General features: G+C 37.1%; 1 protein-coding gene across 2 annotated transcripts in view; it reads right to left on the minus strand.

Moving 5' to 3' along the window:
* Positions 1–1,330: 1,330 nt before the first annotated feature.
* Positions 1,331–20,193, minus strand: part of LOC149821353 (putative hexosyltransferase MUCI70) — a 38,633-nt gene continuing 19,770 nt past the window's right edge. The window contains exons 2-6 of one of the 2 annotated variants that reach the window (XM_089983707.1): positions 18,027–18,244; positions 17,668–17,844; positions 17,435–17,590; positions 16,586–16,729; positions 1,331–1,880 (exon numbers count right to left, since the gene is read on the minus strand). In XM_089983707.1, the coding sequence (XP_089839833.1) occupies positions 1,860–1,880; positions 16,586–16,729; positions 17,435–17,590; positions 17,668–17,844; positions 18,027–18,244 (716 nt within the window). In that variant the 3' untranslated portion in view covers positions 1,331–1,859. Of the gene's footprint in view, positions 1,881–16,585; positions 16,863–17,434; positions 17,591–17,667; positions 17,845–18,026; positions 18,245–20,193 lie in introns of both variants that reach the window. The other variant, XM_089983706.1, reaches the window with a different exon arrangement.

A 20,193-nucleotide genomic window follows, 5' to 3' on the forward strand; every position in this document is an offset into this window, starting at 1 on the left:
GTTGAAGATGGTCAATTTACTAGGAATCCACGCCTGTATCATGTGTTTTCCATGAAAAAATGATACTTAGAGCCTAAAAATTTTACAAAGATTTTGGTCCGTTGACTTTTTGAACCTTATAAAACCCACGAATGGAATGCTTCAAGATAGATCACATCTGTATGGTTAGAATTTAAAAATAAAACAAAAAAACCCGAAAGGCCCATTTAGCACGGATGTATTACCCTCTCTCTTTATATATATATATATATATATATATATATATATAGAGAGAGAGAGAGAGAGAGAGTGAGAGAGAGAGAGAGAGTGAGAGAGAGAGAGAGGGAGATTACATTAATTTTATTATGTTATTATTTTCAGTAAATAAGCAAACCCTCCACGCAGCATTTCAATGATTTGGCACTGTGCATCTTTTTTTCATATCCAGGAAACCTGCTCTTTTTGGAGGGGCTTTGGCGTGATTTGAATCAAGACCACATTGATGCCCTGTTTGAGAGGAGAGATTTTGGGAAGGGAGTTGGAAATTGGGGAAAGCATCTCAAGTGATGGATTGGGTCAAATAAGAAGCTAGACAGGCTAGAGTTGTACTATTTTAACTGAAGAATCTCAGGTTCGAAGCCAACTGGGGTCAACCCCTAGCTTCCATAAAGTATTGGATACATGGTTTCCTTTTTACTTGAATGAATTTTGTACATGATCATATTAAATGATTCAGTCAGAAATATATTTATCCATTTTGATCCAAAACTATCTCTTGAACTTGGTTTGTTCACTTGACAAGCTCGAGCACCATGCCTAGACATTGTTCTAAGCTCAAATACTAGTTGCAATAAGCTTTCAGCACAAGCCAAACTCGATCAGTATCTTTTTTTGATAACCACTTCAGTGACTCCAGTCTCTTCACAAAATCCACTTTTTTTTCCATAGTCAAGCTGGGGGATAGCCAAAGTTGAAACACCTAAACCAATGTTGTCGGAATTGGTCTGAATCAGAGGATTCAGTTTGCATCGACCCTTGGCTGATTCACCTGTTATTCAACTCTATTTGTTAAATATTTTTAAAATGTTAAAAAATTGTTTAATATGTTCTACTATTTTTATTGTTGAATAACACGTGTCAACTGACAGTAAAAAGTTGCCGATTCACAATCGGTTCTATTCAGGGTTTTTTTTAGAACGATTCACTTAGTGCATTGATATTAACAACATTGACGTAAACACAGATGTTGAAAGAAATGTGAATCTCATGTAATATGGATAATTCGATTTTTGCATATAGATGTTAAAACATGGGGAAAATATGCGGGAGGAAATACTTCAAAAGATCCAATCATGAGAAGATTGAAGGTTTTCTACAAGATCGATGACCTCAAGAATAGCTGATTATACAATCTTCGGGATCTAGACTTGATGCCAATAGTTGTTAGTCAGGTCTAAAATCATGTTGTACCTTTCTCATTACTGAATACAGAGTTGCCAACATCTTACAAAAATTTTGTTGACTATACAAATGAATCAGTCAAAATTAGTTGAGAACTAAAAATTGCACCTAACAGTAATGTTACTGCTGCTAAATCAGTTGCCCAGAAAGCGTGCCGGTTAAATCTGCCTCTGCACCACTGGCAAGCACATATCCCTTAAGATCAAGATACTAGATATTCAGTGGCTTTACTTTGCGCTTGTGGCCGATACTGTTCACAAGAGCTTTCCGAGTACAGACAGGAAACATATTGATCTTCATTCCCTTCAATTGCCTGAGGACATACGGGAAACTAAGTTGATCTCTGGATGTGAATCGAACCACCTCATTGAACCAAAGGCACATGAACAAATTTGTCATGGGGTTGTGCTCCCTCACGATTACAGAAGCTTCAGCCAGAGCTGCATTAGGAAAAGCTTTCATGTTATGCACGAGTACTTGACAACATATACAGCTTATTCATTAATATTAACATGCAACGATATCGAGGTCAACATTTCATCTAGGTTAATGGAAATTCGAAAGTGTAGAGGGTAGGGATATGTTAGATAGGATAGGTGTGTCATCTGTCGTGTTCAGACCACCAGCGTATTCATGAAAATTTGAATCCCTTCCTGAGCCAGCTGAAAACCATCCATAGAGAGCCCTCTTGAATTTGAGCTAAAGCCCTTACCGGCTTCGCTTAAGTATGACCTTTTAGGAAAGGACAACACACTGCTAATTATTATTGCAGCCGATCTGTTTCATCAGCAGGAAGAGCAGCTGTTACACATGCTTACAAAGTATAAGGCAGCGATTGAATGGTCTCTAATGAACTTGAAGGGTATTGATTCGTCTTTCTGCATGCATAGGATATACTCCAATGAGAATGTCAAGCCTGTGCGAGAAATGCAGAGACGCTTGAACCCCAACATGAAGGAGGTCGTTAAGAAAGAGGTGGTAAAGTGGTTGAATGCAGGAATTATTTTTCCCATCTCCGATAGTTAGTGGGTGAATCCTACGTAAGTAGTGCCCAAGAAGTCGTGGCTCACCATGGTTCAGAATGAAAAAGGAGAGAACATCCTCATGAGGACGACCACTGAGTAGCAAGTCTATATCGACTACAGAAAACTCAATGTTGCTACGAGGAAGGACCATTTTTCGTTGTCATTAATTGATCAGATCTTTAAGACACTCGCAGGCTAGAGTTATTGCTTCTTAAATGGGTATTCAAGATATAAGCAGGTGGCCGTGCACCCAGAGGATCAAGAGAAAACTACATTCACTTGTCTCTAGTGTACTTTTGTATTTCGACATATGTTATTTGGGCTTTGCAACGCCCCGGCTACATTTCAGCACTCTACGATGGCTATAGTCTCTGACATAGTGGAGAAGGACTTGAAGATCTTCATGGATGATTTCTCGGTTTATGGCTCCTCATTTGAGGATTGTCTTGAAAAGTTGAAAAAGGTATTACAGAGATGCGTTGAGACAAACCTTGTGTTAAGTTGAGAAAAGAGTCACTTTATAGTACAAGGGATAGTACTGGAGCATGTGGTGTCGGCAAGAGGCATAGAGGTAGACAAGGCGAAAGTTGAGGCTATTTCTAAGTTGTCTCCATCGACATCGGTGAAGCAAGTGAGATCATGTTTAGGGCATGCAAGTTTTTACAGGCGGTTCATCAAAGATTTTAGCAAGATTTTTCGACCGCTGTGTAACCTGCTGAGCAAAGACCAGTCATTTTCCTTTGATTCGGAATGTGTAGCGACCTTTGAGCATTTGAAAAAGGCCTTGACCATAACACCAATTATCCAATCTCCTGACTGGTCACTACCATTTGAAATTATGTGTGACGTGTCAGATTATGCCATAAGGATGATCTTGGGCCAAAGGGTAGACCGAAAACCCCATGTTATTTACTATGCGAGCAGGACTCTCTTCGATGCCCAATTAAACTACACCACTAGGAAGAAAGAATTGTTTGTTGTAGTCTTTGCTTTAGAGAAGTTTCGGTCCTTCCTGCTAGGATCCAAGGTCATTGTCTTCTCAGATCATGCAACACTCAAATACTTGTTATCTAAGAAAGGCATCAAGTCCCGACTCATTAGGTGGGTTCTGCTACTCTAAGAATTTGATCTCGAGATTCGAGACAAGAGCGGGAGTGAGAATGTTGTAGCAGACCACTTGTCTCATCTGACAGTTGAGTCCACTGCGGATAGTACGCCTATCGACGAGACCTTCCCTGATAAGCAGTTGTTGGTTGTCCAAAGCACACATGTTCCTTGGTTCACCCACATTGTAAATTATCTAGCGACTGGATCCGTACCTGAGCATTGGTCTAAAAGCGAGATATAATGCTTTAAGGCTCAGGCAAAGTATTATTTTTGGGAGGATCCCGAATTATTCAAAGCATGTGCGGACTAGGTGATTCGCAGATGTGTACCAAAGGAGGAGGTGAAATCAATCTTGAGTTTTTTTCATTACCTAGCATGTGGCGGCCATTTTAACGATCGCAAGATGGTTGCTAAGGTTTTACAGTCTGGATTTTATTGGCCGACACTACATGCAGCAGACTTCTGCAAGAAATGTGTCCACTGTCAACAGATGGACAATTTGTCCAAGCGAGATATGATGACATTGGTTCCCATTCTGGTTATAGAGATTTTTAATGTATAGGGAATCAATTTTATGGGACCATTTCCACAGTCATTTGGCAATTTATATATCTTATTGGAGTGGATTATGTCTCAAAGTGGGTAGAGGCAGTGACCACCAAAACCAATGACCACAAATTGGTGTTTAAGTTCGTTAAACACAATATTTTTAGCAGGTTTGGCGTGCCTCGTGCGATTATTAGCGATGGGGGTAAACATTTTAAGAACATCCACATGGCTTCCCTCTTAAGGAAGTACTTGGTGTTCCACAAAAGTGCTACATCATATCACCCGCAGACGAGTGGCCAGGCCGAATTCTCGAACAAGGAGATTAAGCGCATTCTGGAAAAGACGGTTAGGCCAGACTGCAAGGATTGGTCGCAGAGATTAGATGATGCGCTTTGAGCTTACCGCACTGCGTACAAAACTCCCATTGGCATGTCGCCCTATCGGTTGGTTTTTGAGAAGCCATGTCATCTGCTAGTCGAGCCAAAGCATAGAGCATACTGGGCAATTAAGAAATTTAATTTCGACATGGCTCAAGCAGGAGCAGAGCGTCAACTGCAGTTGAGTGAGTTAGAGGAGCTACGCAATGAGGCGTATGAAAATGCCAAAATCTATAAGGAACAAACAAAGGTTTTTCATGACAAGCACATTCAAAGGAAGTCGTTCGTCCCACAGCAAAAAGTTTGAATTTTCAACTCCCAGTTACAGCTCTTTCCAAGCAAGCTCAGATCGAGATGGGATAGACCTTACATTGTTAGAGAAGTATTCTCATATGGTGTTGTGACAGTGTTTGAGCTGCGTACGAGGAGGATATTCAAGGTCAATGGGCAGAGACTGAAGCCCTACATCTCCGATCTCACTATGGGGCAGGATATCGAGTCTGTGGATCTCATTGATTGACAAGACTAGGGTAAGCACTTTTCTTTGTATCATAGTTTAATTTAGGATTTGTGTGGTTTGCAATTTTTTATTTCTTTTATAGATATTTTTTTAATATTGTCATTTATATATGGATCTTATGTGCTTTTTAGTGTATATGAGTTTGCAGGTATAGGACAGAAAGGAACCTCACAAAGCCAACTCAGCAGAAAACCACACATCTGAGAGTGCATGGTGGTGGTGCAAGGACGCGGCGAAAACTAGCTCAAGTGGGTTCTGGCGCATGAACAGGTTGTATCTATCCTTTCCCTTATACTCTTATCTTTATCTTCCTTAGGTGTGCATTTGCATTTGCATTTGCATTTTGCATTGTAGTATGCCATTGAGGATAGTGTCATTTAAGCATGGGGGAGGGTATGGTATGCACACCCAAAAAAATTTTTGTCCATGTATTTGTTTTTGTTAAAACTTTTGGAAATTAGGCTTTAAGAAAACAAGTTTCAGCATTATATTAGTGACTTTTGCATAATTTGATATTTTAGAGGATTTTTAAGCTCCATGTGGAAATTTTTTTTGAAACCAATCTAAAACTAGTGGTTATTTATGTGAAATTCAATGAAAAGAAATGTATATGAATGTTAAAGTTTGTTTTGAACCATATGTATGCATATGCACACATTTTTTTTGTAAAAAAAAAAAGAACGAAGCAATGGATATATAAAGAAAGAAAAAGAGCACATGTGTGGTTTGTTTTGATTGTCTTAGTTGATCCTTAGTATCTGGGTTCAAGCACAATGTAAATTGTTTGCGCTCACGCGAATAAGACAACTAGGATGGTCAGACTTCTTGTCTAGTCGACACCTGTGGCCTTTTGGGTTCGAGCAATTAAGTCTGAGGGGTGTTCAACACCTAGTGCCCTAATGTCACCTAGTTTGGGAGTCACTGTTAGAAAATGACATATATATGTATATACTTGAATATATATATATATATATATATATATATTTATATATATATATATATACATACTTTTCGTAATACAAGAGTATGTATATGTATATATATATATGTATATAACTATATATTTAAAGTATATACTTATATTCTTGTAATACTTTTTTATTTATTTATTTTTGTAATTTTATTTCTTTCTTATTTTTTGTCTTTTTGTCAAACAGTCATAATTAACTAGAGCTGTTGGACTGTTAAAACAGCCAACAGCCTTTTTGTCAGGTTCTGTCAAACAGTCAAAATGTTGACTGTTTGAATAGAGCTGTTGGGCTACTCCCAACGGCTCTAATTAGAGCTGTTGGGAGTAGCCCAACAGCTATCCCAAGAGCTATTTTAATAGCTCCTCTCATGTAACCTCTCTATAAATAAGGGCATGCTGCCCATTGTAATTAATATACAAAGGTAGAGGGTTTTACCTCTTACATATTCAGATTCAAGTGCATTTATGCACTATTCTTATGTTTGTGCTGTGGAGCATTTTGTATGCTATTTTGGTTTACCATATTGGGTGAATGTATGTTTTGTCAAGTTGTTTGTAGACTTGATTGTGTGAAACTCTTTACATGGTATCAAAGCTTGGTGTATGATCAACCGTGCATTGGTGAGCTGCCTCGTAAAGCGTGCCTTCTTTCTTTCGTGATTGGTGGTTCCTTTTTTTCTTTGGATTCATCATGGGTGAATTTTTTTCTCACAATACAAGCAACTCCAACTTCATTCCGCCATTCAAACTTGAAGGAAGCAACTATAACATTTGGGCGGGACACTTGGAGACATTCATCAAGGGTCAAGGTTTGTGGGGATTTGTAAGAGGTACTATTCTTGAACCCACTCCCAAAATTACATTAGGTGAAAATGACGTTGAGACTAGTCTTGAAGAAAAAAACAAAGCCATGGAAGAATACTACAAAAAATTAGATGAATGGGAAATGAAAAATGCCAAAATTCTTTCATGGATGCTTAGTGGAGTTGAGACAAAAATTGCCTCAAACCTTTTGTGTTACAAAAAGGCAAATGAAGCATGGGAATATCTTAGAGGTATGTTTACCGAAAAAGATATGGCTCACAAGTATTATCTCCAAGAAAAAGTTAGAAACATTAAACAAGGAGATAAGAATATAAGAGATTATTTTATGGAGTTATCTTCCATTTGGACCCAACTTGCCCAATTTGAACCCAAATGGGAAGGAAAGTGTATAGAAATGCGGAGAGTTCAAGTTGAAGAAGAGAGACTTTTCGCTTTTCTCTATGGTTTGAGACCCGAGTTTGAACAAACAAGGGCCTCCTTGATATCATCTTCATCACCTCCTCCTATTCATGAGATTCTCACTAAACTTAGTGGAGAAGAGACTAGGCTAAACATGAGTAAAAATGTTAGTGTGCTTGCTACTTCTAGCAATGGTCAAGAAGAGTATTGCGCACTTGCCGCATCAAAACCAGGACACTATATCAAGCCATATAAACCTCCTCATTTTAATAAGAATCGAGGAGAATAAAAAATCATTTGCCATAATTGTAATGAGCCCGGTCATATTAGGCCTCAATGTCCTAGATACAAATATAGACCTCAAGAAAAGCGTGTTGCGGCTGCACCATCAAAACAAGATGAAGATACTTTGAATCTCAAAGACCTCACCAAATCATTATCTCAACTGACGGAGGCATTACAACCACTGCTTAAAGGATCTAACTCAGGAGCGGTCATTGCAACCTCTTCTACTCCTGGTATGTGCTCTTGGCTTCTTGATTCAGGAGCTTCTTTTCATATGACCCCACATAGATCTATACTATCCGAATGTCAACCTAATTCAAATGCATCATTTGTTTCCACTGCCGATGGTACTGCCTTGGAAATAGAGGGTGTTGGAATTTTTAAAAATGATTTGTCAAAACATAACAACTTTTATATTCCGAAAATAAGACTTATACCAAAACTTCATCTTAATCTACTTTCTGTTTCTCAAATCTCGGATCATGGATGTGATGTCATTTTCTCATCAAGTAAATGTTGGGTGCAGGATCGCCTGTCCGGGAAATTGATTGGGAAAGGTTCTAGGCAAGGAGATCTCTATTATATGGATTTCCTTTGTATTCCAAAGGAATCATTTTGCAACACTGCCCAAACAAAAGACATACGGACTTGGCATCATAGACTTGGGCATCCAAATATAAGAAAATTAAATTTTGTACCTATTACCAAGAATCTTTGTAAAGATAATTTTGAATGCAAAGAATGTTTACTTGGTAAAATGACAGTCTTGCCTTATGGTCAAAGAACTTTTTACTCCTCAATGCCTTTTGAATTAGTTCATTCGGATGTATGGGGTCCTGCTCCTGTAGCCTCTAAAGGCGGATTCTCCTACTATGTCGTGTTTATTGATGACTTCACTAGATATTGTTGGATTTACTTTCTTAAGTATAAATCAGATGTATTTGCAACCTTCAAAACATTCCATAACATGATTAAAAATCAATTTGAAAGTAAACTCAAAATTCTCAGAACTGACTCTGGAGGAGAATACTTGTCAAATGAGTTTAAACAATTTTTAGAAAATGAAGGAATTTTACATCAAAGATCATGTCCTAGAACCCCACAACAAAATGGAGTTTCAGAAAGGAAACACAGACATATTATGGAAACTACAAGAACTCTTCTTATTGCTAAAAATGTTCCAAAAAATCTTTGGGCTGAAGCTGCATTAACCTCAGTATATCTTATAAATAGGATGCCTTCCAAAACTTTATCTAATGAAATTCCTTTTGAAAAATTATTCAAATATCAACCTGACTATCAAAGACTGAGAATCTTTGGTTGCAAATGTTATGTTTTGAATGATAAAGGAGATAAACTATCTTCTAAAGCTATTTCCTGTGCGTTCATTGGTTATTCAGAAACACAAAAAGGATTTAAATGTTATGATACCAAAAATGATAAACTTCTCATTTCAAGGAATGTTAATTTTGTTGAAAATGAAAGTGGATTTGAAGAAAATATGTCGGAAGACATAAACTCTGATTATTCTTTCTTGTTCAAACTACTGTCTAATGATGAAAATATTTATGTAGAACCTCTTATTGAAAATAGAACAATAGTTGAACCAATAGTATACACTAGAAGAAATCGAAATGCATTCAATGAAGGTGTAAATCAAAGTAATCATGAAGCATCAGAAATTTCTTCAGAACAAACCACTATTCGTAGATCAGAACGAACCTCAAGAATCCCAAATAAATTTGTGTCTTATGATTCATTCTCTCCTAAACATAGAGCATGTCTTATAGCTATCCACTCATATTTTGAACCCTCATGTTATAATGAAGCAAAAAATTTACCTGAATGGATAAAAGCTATGCACATAGAATTAGAAGCTCTTAAAGATGCTAATACTTGGGAAATTCTGGATTTACCTATAGGAAAAAAGACAATAGGTTGTAGATGGGTTTTTAAAGTAAAAACCAAAAGTGATGGATCCTTGGAAAGGCATAAAGCCAGATTAGTTGCCAAAGGATATTCTCAAGAATACGGAGTAGATTACGAAGAAACTTTTGCTCCTGTTGCCAGGATGACCACTGTTTGAATGTTTCTAGCTATTTCAGCTATTAAAAATTGGAATATATTTCAAATGGATGTTAAAAATGCATTTTTAAATGGGAATCTCAATGAGGAAGTATATATGGATATTCCACCTGGATTAATAATTCCTTCAGGTAAAGTGCTTAAATTAAAAAAGACATTATATGGCCTCAAACAAGCACCTAAAGCTTGGTTTGATACTTTTAACAATGTTATTACAAGGTATGGTTTTAAACCATGCTATACTGATACAACTTTGTTTATCAAGAACTCTTCTGCTGGTATTATAATTTTACTTTTATATGTTGATGATATGTTAATTACAGGTAGTGACAAGGAGGGAATCAACAAAGTAAAACAATTTTTTAAAAATTCTTTTGAAATGACAGATCTTGGGTTTCTAACATACTTTCTTGGTATAGAAGTTTCATACTCTAACCGAGGATACATATTGTCACAAACAAAGTTTGCTTCAGATATTATTGACAGGTCAGGACTTTCAGATGATAAAGTTGTTGATACTCCAGAGATTGTTGGAATGAAAATGTGAGCCGATGATGGAGTTCCTTTGGACAATCCAACTCCCTTCAGACACCTAGTGGGATCTCTTATGTATTTAAGTATTACAAGACCAGACATAGCCCATGTTGTACATATAGCCAGTCAATTTCAACATGCTCCAACATCAGCTCATATGAGTGCAGTCATGAGAATTATTAAATACATCAGAGGCACTATAAATAAGGGAGTCTTTCTGTCCACTTCTTCCTCCTTAGATCTTATTGCATATTCTGATGCTGATTGGGGAGGAGATCCAAATAACAGGCGCTCAACAACTGGTTTTTGTATATTTCTAGGTGAATCTTTGATTTCATGGAGGTGCAAGAAACAACAAAAGGTGTCATTATCATCTACAGAAGCTGAATATAGAGCAATGGCAACTACTATTATGGAAGTCGTGTGGCTCAAACAACTGATTTCAGATATGGGGATTCACCTTCAGAATCCTACAAGATTGTGCTGTGACAATAAGAGTTCGATATACATTGCTCGAAATCATACATTTCATGAAAGAACTAAGCATATAGAGATGGATTGCCATTTTGTTCGTGAAGAATATTTGAAGAAGACTATTGATCTTCCCTATGTGACATCAGAATATCAACTTGCTGACTTCTTCACCAAGGCACTATGCTCACCAAGATTCAACTTTTTACTTGACAAACTTTCGGTGATTTCACCATTAGTTTGAGGGAGACTGTTAGAAAATGACATATATATGTATATACTTGAATATATATATATATATATATATATATATATATATATATATATATATATATATATATATATATATTTTTATATATATATATATACATACTTTTCGTAATACAAGAGTATGTATATGTATATATATATATGTATATAACTATATATTTAAAGTATATACTTATATTCTTGTAATACTTTTTTATTTATTTATTTTTTTAATTTTATTTCTTTCTTATTTTTTGTCTTTTTGTCAAACAGTCATTAATTAACTAGAGCTGTCGGACTGTCAAAACAGCCAACAGCCTTTTTGTCAGGTTCTGTCAAACAGTCAAAATGTTGACTGTTTGAATAGAGCTGTTGGGCTACTCCCAACGGCTCTAATTAGAGCTGTTGGGAGTAGCCCAACAACTATCCCAACAGCTATTCTAATAGCTCCTCTCATGTAACCTCTCTATAAATAAGGGCATGCTGCCCATTGTAATTAATATACAAAGGTAGAGGGTTTTACCTCTTATATATTCAGATTCAAGTGCATTTATGCACTATTCTTATGTTTGTGTTGTGGAGCATTTTGTATGCTATTTTGGTTTACCATATTGGGTGAATGTATGTTTTGTCAAGTTGTTTGTAGACTTGATTGTGTGAAAGACTCTTTACAGTCACCGGCCCAAAGCTCGCTACATGAACCCATTAGAAAGCCTAAGAGGTGTAGGCATTGCACACGACAGGGAGAAAACTATACGTAGCTATGAAAATCTAGGGCCTAGTGACTCAAGCAATTAAGTCTAAGGAATACTCTATCTCTAGTGCCCTAAGGTCGTCTGGCCTGGGAGCCAATGGCCCAAAGCTTGTTACATGAGTCACGAAAACTTGAAAATTGACAAAGTGCTCAGAAGAAAAAAAAAAGAGCCTAATAAAAATTCATTGCTTAGGAAAACTTGTGAAAATCTGTGCAGAAAACATATATGTGAGGATAAATGAGCAATAATATGAATATACATGATTTTCTGAGAGAGAAACATAAATAATTGCAAATTTAGAAAGGTAGAAAGAGAATTTTACTGTTGTGGTGGTGTGATTTGACTCTAATTTGTTATGAGAATGCAATTTCACGAAATATGTGTTTAGACTAGCTTTCTTGAATGCCTAATATTTTTAAAAAAGATTAAATGTATACATGACAAAGATGTTTGTAGGTAGTATCACTACAAACCCTCACGAGACCTTACTTGTCCACTGAGGTAACCCAGGGGTTTAAAGGGCTTGTTGCATATGCTAAACGCAACCGTGATTCCTACGAAAGTGAGTTAGGCCAGTTAGGTGTTGTAGATTAGTTTTTGCATTTAGGTCTTTGCTTTGCATGTCTTATTTTGTTTTCTTTTAAGTTAGGAATAAAGTTTGCTCGAGGACTAGCAAATAATAAGCATGGGGGAATTTGATCATGCATATTTTTATATATTCTTATGCATGATCTTGTGCATATTTAATGTTTAAACACCCATGTTTAGTTGTTTTAAGTGTGTTTTCTGGTAGGGAAGCCTTGGTTCAAATTTTGTGAGAAACGGAGCTAAAACGAGCAATTTGGAGCAGTTTGAAGGTATTTGGATCAAAACCTAAGATAAGTACCAATCCAAATCCATAATTCGAGATCTGATCCATTCTTTAGAGGGATTAAAATACTTAAATACCCCTAAGTGGGGTGTCAACCACTTTTTATAATTAGTGTAAATTTTAACCTTGTTTTAGAAAATAGTTGTTAAACTGAGGTGTTTTGTAAATTTTGAAAAAACAAGCCTCTCTAATAATTTTACAAAACCTCTCATCTAACCGTAGAATAACATATTCAAGCATTAGTAGGGCGTGTGAGAGTCTGTCTTTTACCTCATTGGAATTGTTGCCCCCTCTTTCTTCCTCTTCCCCCTTCTTACCCAAGGCCATACCTCGATCGTGGTGCCATCGGAGCCTCTTTTCTAGCTTTTATGTTGCCATGATACTGGCTGAACCCTTCTTTCTCTCTAGCCAGCATCCTCTTTTCTCCCGCACACGTCTCTCACATCTGTTGCTCGACAAAGAAGGCCACACGCAAGCGAGGGAATAACAAACATTGTGGATTTCAACTCGAAAAGAAGGCAGCCACATGCGTGAACAGGTATAGACCTGATGGAGGGCAGGACCCGATTGGGCCCATCGTGCCACCCGATCCGCCACAAAGGACAGAGGAGCGACTTCACGTGTATGACTCACTTGCAAGGATGGAGCCGCGACGCAGGGAGGTACCCCTGCGCACCTATTCCAGGCGTGGTGGAGTTCGCACATCCCACCCGGATCGCGGTTCGAATCCAAGTCTGGACCCGCGACCCGGGTCCAGTAAATAGCCTTTAAAAGGCTCACGCCTAGGGTTACGTGGGACAGACTGTTTGGAAAAGCTTCAGCCGTCATTCTCTTTCAGCACTTTTGTCTCTTCTTTATTACTTGCATCATGTTTTCCCTAATTTCTTTATTGTTGGTTGTTTTCCCCATTGTTTATTGAAACTTATTGAGATTAATAAAGAGATTGAGCCTCACCGATTCACGATGGGCTTCTGTTTTCACTCCTCCTCCGACGTGGGCTGCATCAAAGTGGTATCAGAGCATTTTCCTGTAGGCACCTATAGCAAATTAAGTCCTAAGAAGTATGGCCCTTTTAGGATCCTTCAACGATTGGGTTCGAATGCCTACCTCCTTGAGCTGCCCGACGATTGGCATATTTCCCCTATTTTCAACGTGGCTGATCTATATGCTTATTGTGGCAATAACAAGTCGTCAGAGCCGACTTCTTCCCAACCAGGGGAGAATGATGCAGGGCAGGACCCGATTGGGCCCATCGTGCCACCCGATCCGCCACAAAGGACAGAAGAGCGACTTCGCGTATATGACCCACTTGCAAGGATGGAGCCGCGACGCAGGGACGTACCCCTGCGCACCTATTCCAGGCGTGGTGGAGTTCGCACATCCCACCCGGATCGCGGTTCGAATCCAAGTCTGGACCCGCGACCCGGGTCCAGTAAATAGCCTTTAAAAGGCTCACGCCTAGGGTTACGTGGGACAGACTGTTTGGAAAAGCTTCAGCCGTCATTCTCTTTCAGCACTTTTGTCTCTTCTTTATTACTTGCATCATGTTTTCCCTAATTTCTTTACTGTTGGTTGTTTTCCCCATTGTTTATTGAAACTTATTGAGATTAATAAAGAGATTGAGCCTCACCGATTCACGGTGGGCTTCTGTTTTCACTCCTCCTCCGACGTGGGCTGCATCAAGACCGCTCTCTTCTCCCTCAAGCTCCTCAGAGATGCCGAAAGGTACGCTCTTTCCTACCACTTCTTTAGTTTAGGTGCATATAGATTAGTGATCTGTTTTTGCTCTTCTTCTTACTGCATATAGATTAGGGATTGTTTCATTTATTTTAGCATTAAAAAATCAGTTTTTAGTTTTGTTAAAATCTGTTTTTGAAAACCGGTAGCTAGGGCAGCCAGTCGGCCCAACCCAATCTGCCGTCTAGGGCTGATCAGTCACAAACGGTCGGCCAGACCTGTTTGTGTTGATTTTTTTTATTAGTTTTAGGGGTTGATTGTTAACTTTATTAAGCTTTTCTATTAGGTTAGCGTGTTAGTTATCGGTCGGCAAGTTAGGATAGTGGTTTTGCAAAAGATTCACGCAAGTTTAAGGATAAAAATATGGTTCTGCGCAGATCCTATAAAATCAAGTTTCACATGTTTCCCGAAACCGTGTTTCATGTGTTTTATAAAAGCAAATTTTTTCAACAAAACCGTGTCCTGACTGTGTTCGTGTCCTAGTTGTGTCCTGGTCGTGTCTGTGTCCTGACCGTGTCTCGTGTCCCAGTGAATTATTTCTTTTCTTAAATTTAGTTGCAGCAACCCGTTATAATTAGGTTTATTTCAAGTATTTGTTTCACTTTGACTAACCGTAGCTAAGGTAAATAAATTAGCATGTCTTCGTGTTTTTTTAGTGTGTTTTGTGTTTTGCAGATGGTGCTCTGGCCTGATTGAGTTTAGGCCCTACGAGTGGGCTGCAGTGGACATACCAAGGCACGCCCATACAAACAAGGACAACGGGAGCAAGTTCGCGAGCACACAAAGACTTGCTATTTATTTAATTTTTTTATTATTAGGGCATTAGGCCAATTATTTATTCTAGGTTGTAATAATTTTTATTTTCGATCGAACATTTGTAATAGGTTTAATTGCACATTTGTTTATTTCCAAGGCAATAAAGAATGTGTTTGTGTGGAGTACAAGGTTTTGATCCGTTTTTCTGTGTTTGATCCGGACTTCACCACTAGTGTGAACCGGTTATTTATAATTTGATGCACGGTTTACACTGATAATTTTTTATTAAAAATATATTTTAAAAATACTTTTGAGAAAAGTTGCATTAGTACAGTCCAATAGGGACTGTTGAGTCTTTTTTGCTTTTTATTTTTATTTTTTATTTTCTGTTTTTATAGTCAGTCAAATATGACTCTAGGGGTGGCAATCCAACGACTGCTGGACTATTGTTGCACGGCCTCCATATCACTATATGTCAGGTTCTATAAATAGAGCCTCACTATTCTATGTAAATTAAGCTTTTCTAAGCTTATTACCCAATATATAAAATTCAGCTTTTAAATTGTGCTTGTGTGGAATTCATGTTTTTGTATATCTCTTTTATGAGATTGTTATCGGTCCATTAGAGACCACATTGTATTTGTGCACTTGTTTAGCCCTTTGTTGGCATTGTGATTGTGCACGTCTTGTTTCATTACAAATATGTGAAATGTGAGAAAAGATTTAACGGATAATCAGATCAAATTATTAAGTGCGCGTTAAAAACAGGAAACCAGAGAGAATGAACAATATTTTTATTATAGATATTTGAATAGAAATCGATACTTGTCCTTTAACCAACCAAATGATATAACCCAAAGCCTATGCCACAGGGACATTCTTTTTATTCCCATACATTGATAAATCGGAACATGGCACAAAAATATTCCAGCAAAGAAGAAGAGATGTGGCAGAGAGAAGATGCTGTTGAATGCGATGTTTCCTAATGTGGGGACCTAAATCTTTCCATATATACCAAACTCTCTTAATATTACATGGACTGAAATGCCCCTGCTATGAAATAACAAACACATAAGAAGGGGTAATAAAGGCAATACAACATAAATTACAATAAGTCAAATTGGATTAGAGCTAGTCAGCCCATATCCATATTCATGTCTTAATGACGATGTCACCTGGTATACTATTCTTAATAGATAACCCCCACAAAATTAGTTGTATCCTTGTATCTATAGTTGTATTTGTATGACAGACGAGCAGGACATTTCTGAACAAATTAAGAAAGCCTTCCATTTGCAGAATTTCAAACAATTTATTCATATTTCATGAGCTAAATGACTTTCAGGCAACTTGAAACAGGTTTCCATTTAAATATGACTTTCAGGCTGAATGACTCTAGGGTGAATAAAACCATCTTTTTTTTAAATTTGCCACCAACCTATTCAAGAGATATGTTCATTTGAATATCTTGTGTTTCACTAAAAATCATATGGCGTTTAGCACATGTGGACCTGACAAAGTTATTTACTAAGAAAATTCAACAAGCAATTCCCCTCTGAACAGCTAGACTTTTTTAGCTAATACATACTTTTGTCTTGGTGCATCTAAAATAGATGGAGTTGAATGTTACCTTTCTTGCCATTGAACTGCCTGTCTTCAGGAAATCCATCACGGCGATACTGTGTGAGTTGCACTTCAACTTCTTTTGGGGTTGCTTTATGCTTCTTAACAATGGCCTTCCCCTCATCATAAACATTACTTCGAGCTCCATGCTCTGAAATTGCAAGTGAAGAATGTGTATGCCAAAGAAGTGCTTCAAAAACACCAATTGGATCTCTTCGAAATTGAGACTTGGAATCCACCCAAATTGAATATCTTGCTTCAGGGAAGAGACGATGGCTTAACATCTAATTTCAGATGCCCAAAATGAACAAATAATTCATTTCAATGTTCAAATTACTTACATCTTTACCTTAATTATCGAACACTTAAGGAGAAATTAGACAAACATTAAACAGTGTAATCTTTCTTCTTTATTGGTCAGCAGACCTGATTACCTTATATCCCAGGGTCAAGCCCACGTAATTGATATGAGGAATTGTCATACAATGTGATATGTACGCAATCCTGCAGCCAAGATATTACAATACTTTAGCCGCTCAGAGAGAGAGAGAATCATCTTGACTAGCATCTCTCAGACTGTTAATACTAAAAATAGATTTCTCAGAATTTTACTGAGAGAAAACATTCCACAATTTTAAAAGACAATATCTCCTCAAATTCTTAAGAATTTTTCTAGCATTTAAGATTTATAATTTATCTATTAAATCACACTATTTATTTTTATCAGATATTCTTCTGAAGAGAAATCAAGAAAACAAAACAAAATTCTTTCAGAATATTTTCAGTTAGAATCGCAAGTAAATTTACTCCCAATGAAGCAATGAGATGAAAAATGTCCGAGAAAAGGACCACACACCTTGGGAATTTTTCCATTGAGTCGTTGGTCAGAGAATGGGAGGTCCCTAACAACCACTATTCTCCATTTACCAATCATACGATCATCACCAATCACCTTCCCTTCTGATTCTTGAGTTGAGTGAGTGACTTCATCCCAAAAAGCTACATAGCATACCTGAAGTCAAAAACCGGATTAGCTTAGGAAGACTGCGTGCATTAGTTTAAGAAAATTATTTTGAGCCAAAAGGAAACCTTTCTAAGTGATTCTTGTGACATTCCAATAGGCTGATAGAGATCATCTCCACCACCAAATGCACATGTAGACACAACAGCTTTGCATGATCTCATAAAACCCATGTCTTCATCAGATATTTTAAATCCACCACTTTCACTATAGAAACCACAGTGTACTACAGCTGTTTCATTTACCTGAAACAATAATTAATATACCAGAGAAAAAGATAAAATAATAGGATCATAAGCCAATAAGAGATCATGCAAGATGATTCAGCGTGCAGACAATTATGAGAATATTCATGCACAAGCTAGGTTTTGTAAGATCAGGCAAGGGAAATTCTCCTTTTTTTCTAATATTGAGTTGCGATATTAACCTTAAAGCTATCTTCCCTCTCAGAGAGGGTCTGGAAGCCAGTGAAAAGATTAAATCTGGTAGCCTCCATATCTTGGTGTGACACATCATTATTACCAACATTGTGATTCACATCCACATGTGATTTATATGTCAACTTTCTCACAGGGCCTTTTCTCAATGAAACAAGTGGGAGCTCCAACCTCTCAATTTCTTCTAATGGTAAGATCTTCAAGCAAGCTGAGGAATTCATAGTCAATAAGTTCCCACTGAATATAAGATACTGCTGAAAACGATTAACAACTACATTCCACATAAAATCTTGTGAATGCCAGAATTACTAGTGAAATACAACAAACTCAGGAAAAGTGAAAATAAATGCACATATTTCATGCATCAGATGATACCATGATAGAGTAAGTTAGCCAGTAATTGACAAATGTAAATCATTCTTGGTGGCAATGACATCTTGGATAACATGCATGGATGTTATCCAATTTGACATCTATGCCATCAAGAGCAATATGAAGAATGTGAAGTGCAAGTACCAATATAAAATTAACAGGAAAATATAGAATATTCTGTACATAAAACTAAGTATTAAATGTTAAGAATAGGGTCATGATAGTATGTATTATTATGTAAGGGTATTTCAGTCATTCAAGTTATAACATGATATGTTTGTATAAGTTATGTATGTTGAGGGCATATTCATACAAAGTAAAATATATATTAATATATAAGGATGAAAACCCTAAACTGATGGGACGTCCTCTCTCTCTCTCTCTCTCTCTCTCTCTCTCTCTCTCTCTCTCTCTCTCTCTTTCTCTCTTGCATCGACAGCACACAACCAGCATGAACTCCAAGGTATCTTGTTATGGTATCAGAGTAGGGGCAAGTATAAGACCACCTTAAATCTCTACATGCTGACGAGCATCTTTTCTTCTTATTCAAGATAAGTCAAGTTTTCTTCTTCTTTCTTCTCTTCGTCATTCTTCTTTATTGTCCATAGCTCTCTTCTTCTTTGTTTCTTCTTTTATTTATTTATTTATTTATTTATTGTTATACTTCTTTCATATTGTTTTTTGGCTTCTCATCAAGTTGTCCTTTTATTCCTTATCAAGTCGTTATTCTGTTTCATTTAAAAAAACAGAGGCAGTCCTATTGATCTCACAAAAAAAGGAAGTAAAAAAAAGGAGAAGACATGATCAGATCTGGTTTTAAAAAAAGGAATAAAGCTGACATCACTGCTGATGTCATCATTGCTGCAAATCTCTTTTCTGCAGACCTCTTCTTGATTCTCTCCAAATCTTCTGTTTGTGTTTTCTTTGTTGAAACTTTCCTAGTTTTTTGCTTCAAGATCCATTGTCTTTTTATATATTTGCTCCTTTGTTTGTTTCGTTATTTGCTTTCTCAAAAAACTTATTATTCCTTTTGTTTGTTCAGATTAATTCACTGGTCTTGGCTGATTAATTTGGATATTTTCATTGTTTCCCCTTTGAATCCGATTTCTTTCTGTCTTCCTGTCAATGTCTTCTTCGAGATCTAGCACAAATTCTTCTTTCTTGAACCAACTTATCACCGATAAGTTGAATTCCTTCGATTTTATAACCTGTAAAAAATAGATAACTCTGTTCATCATCAACCTCAATTTGATGGGGCATCTCGACGGGACACTTCCAGTGGCTGTCGAGTTCATTGTGTCTCAGGATGTGAAAGAAGGGCAGCCTACCAAGACAACTACCACCAAGAACCCAAAGTATACCTCATGGAAGAATAATGATCAATTTGTGGTCACCTTCATTACAACCATGCTCTCAAGAGAAGTTTTGCTTCATGTACCTACAAGTATTTTTGAGAGGGAGTTGTGGTTAACAATGAACCATTGGTTCGAGAAAATTTCCACCCCGAAAATCTACCATTTGAAAGGAGAGTTTGCTGAACTAAAACAAGGAGATTCCAATGTTATTGAATATTTGAACCGTATCAAATCCGTGACGAATCAACTTGCTGCAGTTGGCATTCTCATATCTGATGACGACATTTGCATGAAAACGATTACAGGATTGAGGTCTGAATATGACATGTTTGTAAACATGTATGCTGGCCTGAGTCCACGACTAACCTTTGATCAGCTTTGGAGGAGGCTTCTTGAGCATTAAGCCATGTTTAATAATATCAGGGTCTAG

This window comes from Nuphar pumila, chromosome 12 (assembly GCF_984573655.1).
Source record: "Nuphar pumila chromosome 12, dmNupPumi1.hap1.1, whole genome shotgun sequence".
NCBI classification, from domain to species: Eukaryota; Viridiplantae; Streptophyta; class Magnoliopsida; order Nymphaeales; family Nymphaeaceae; genus Nuphar; species Nuphar pumila.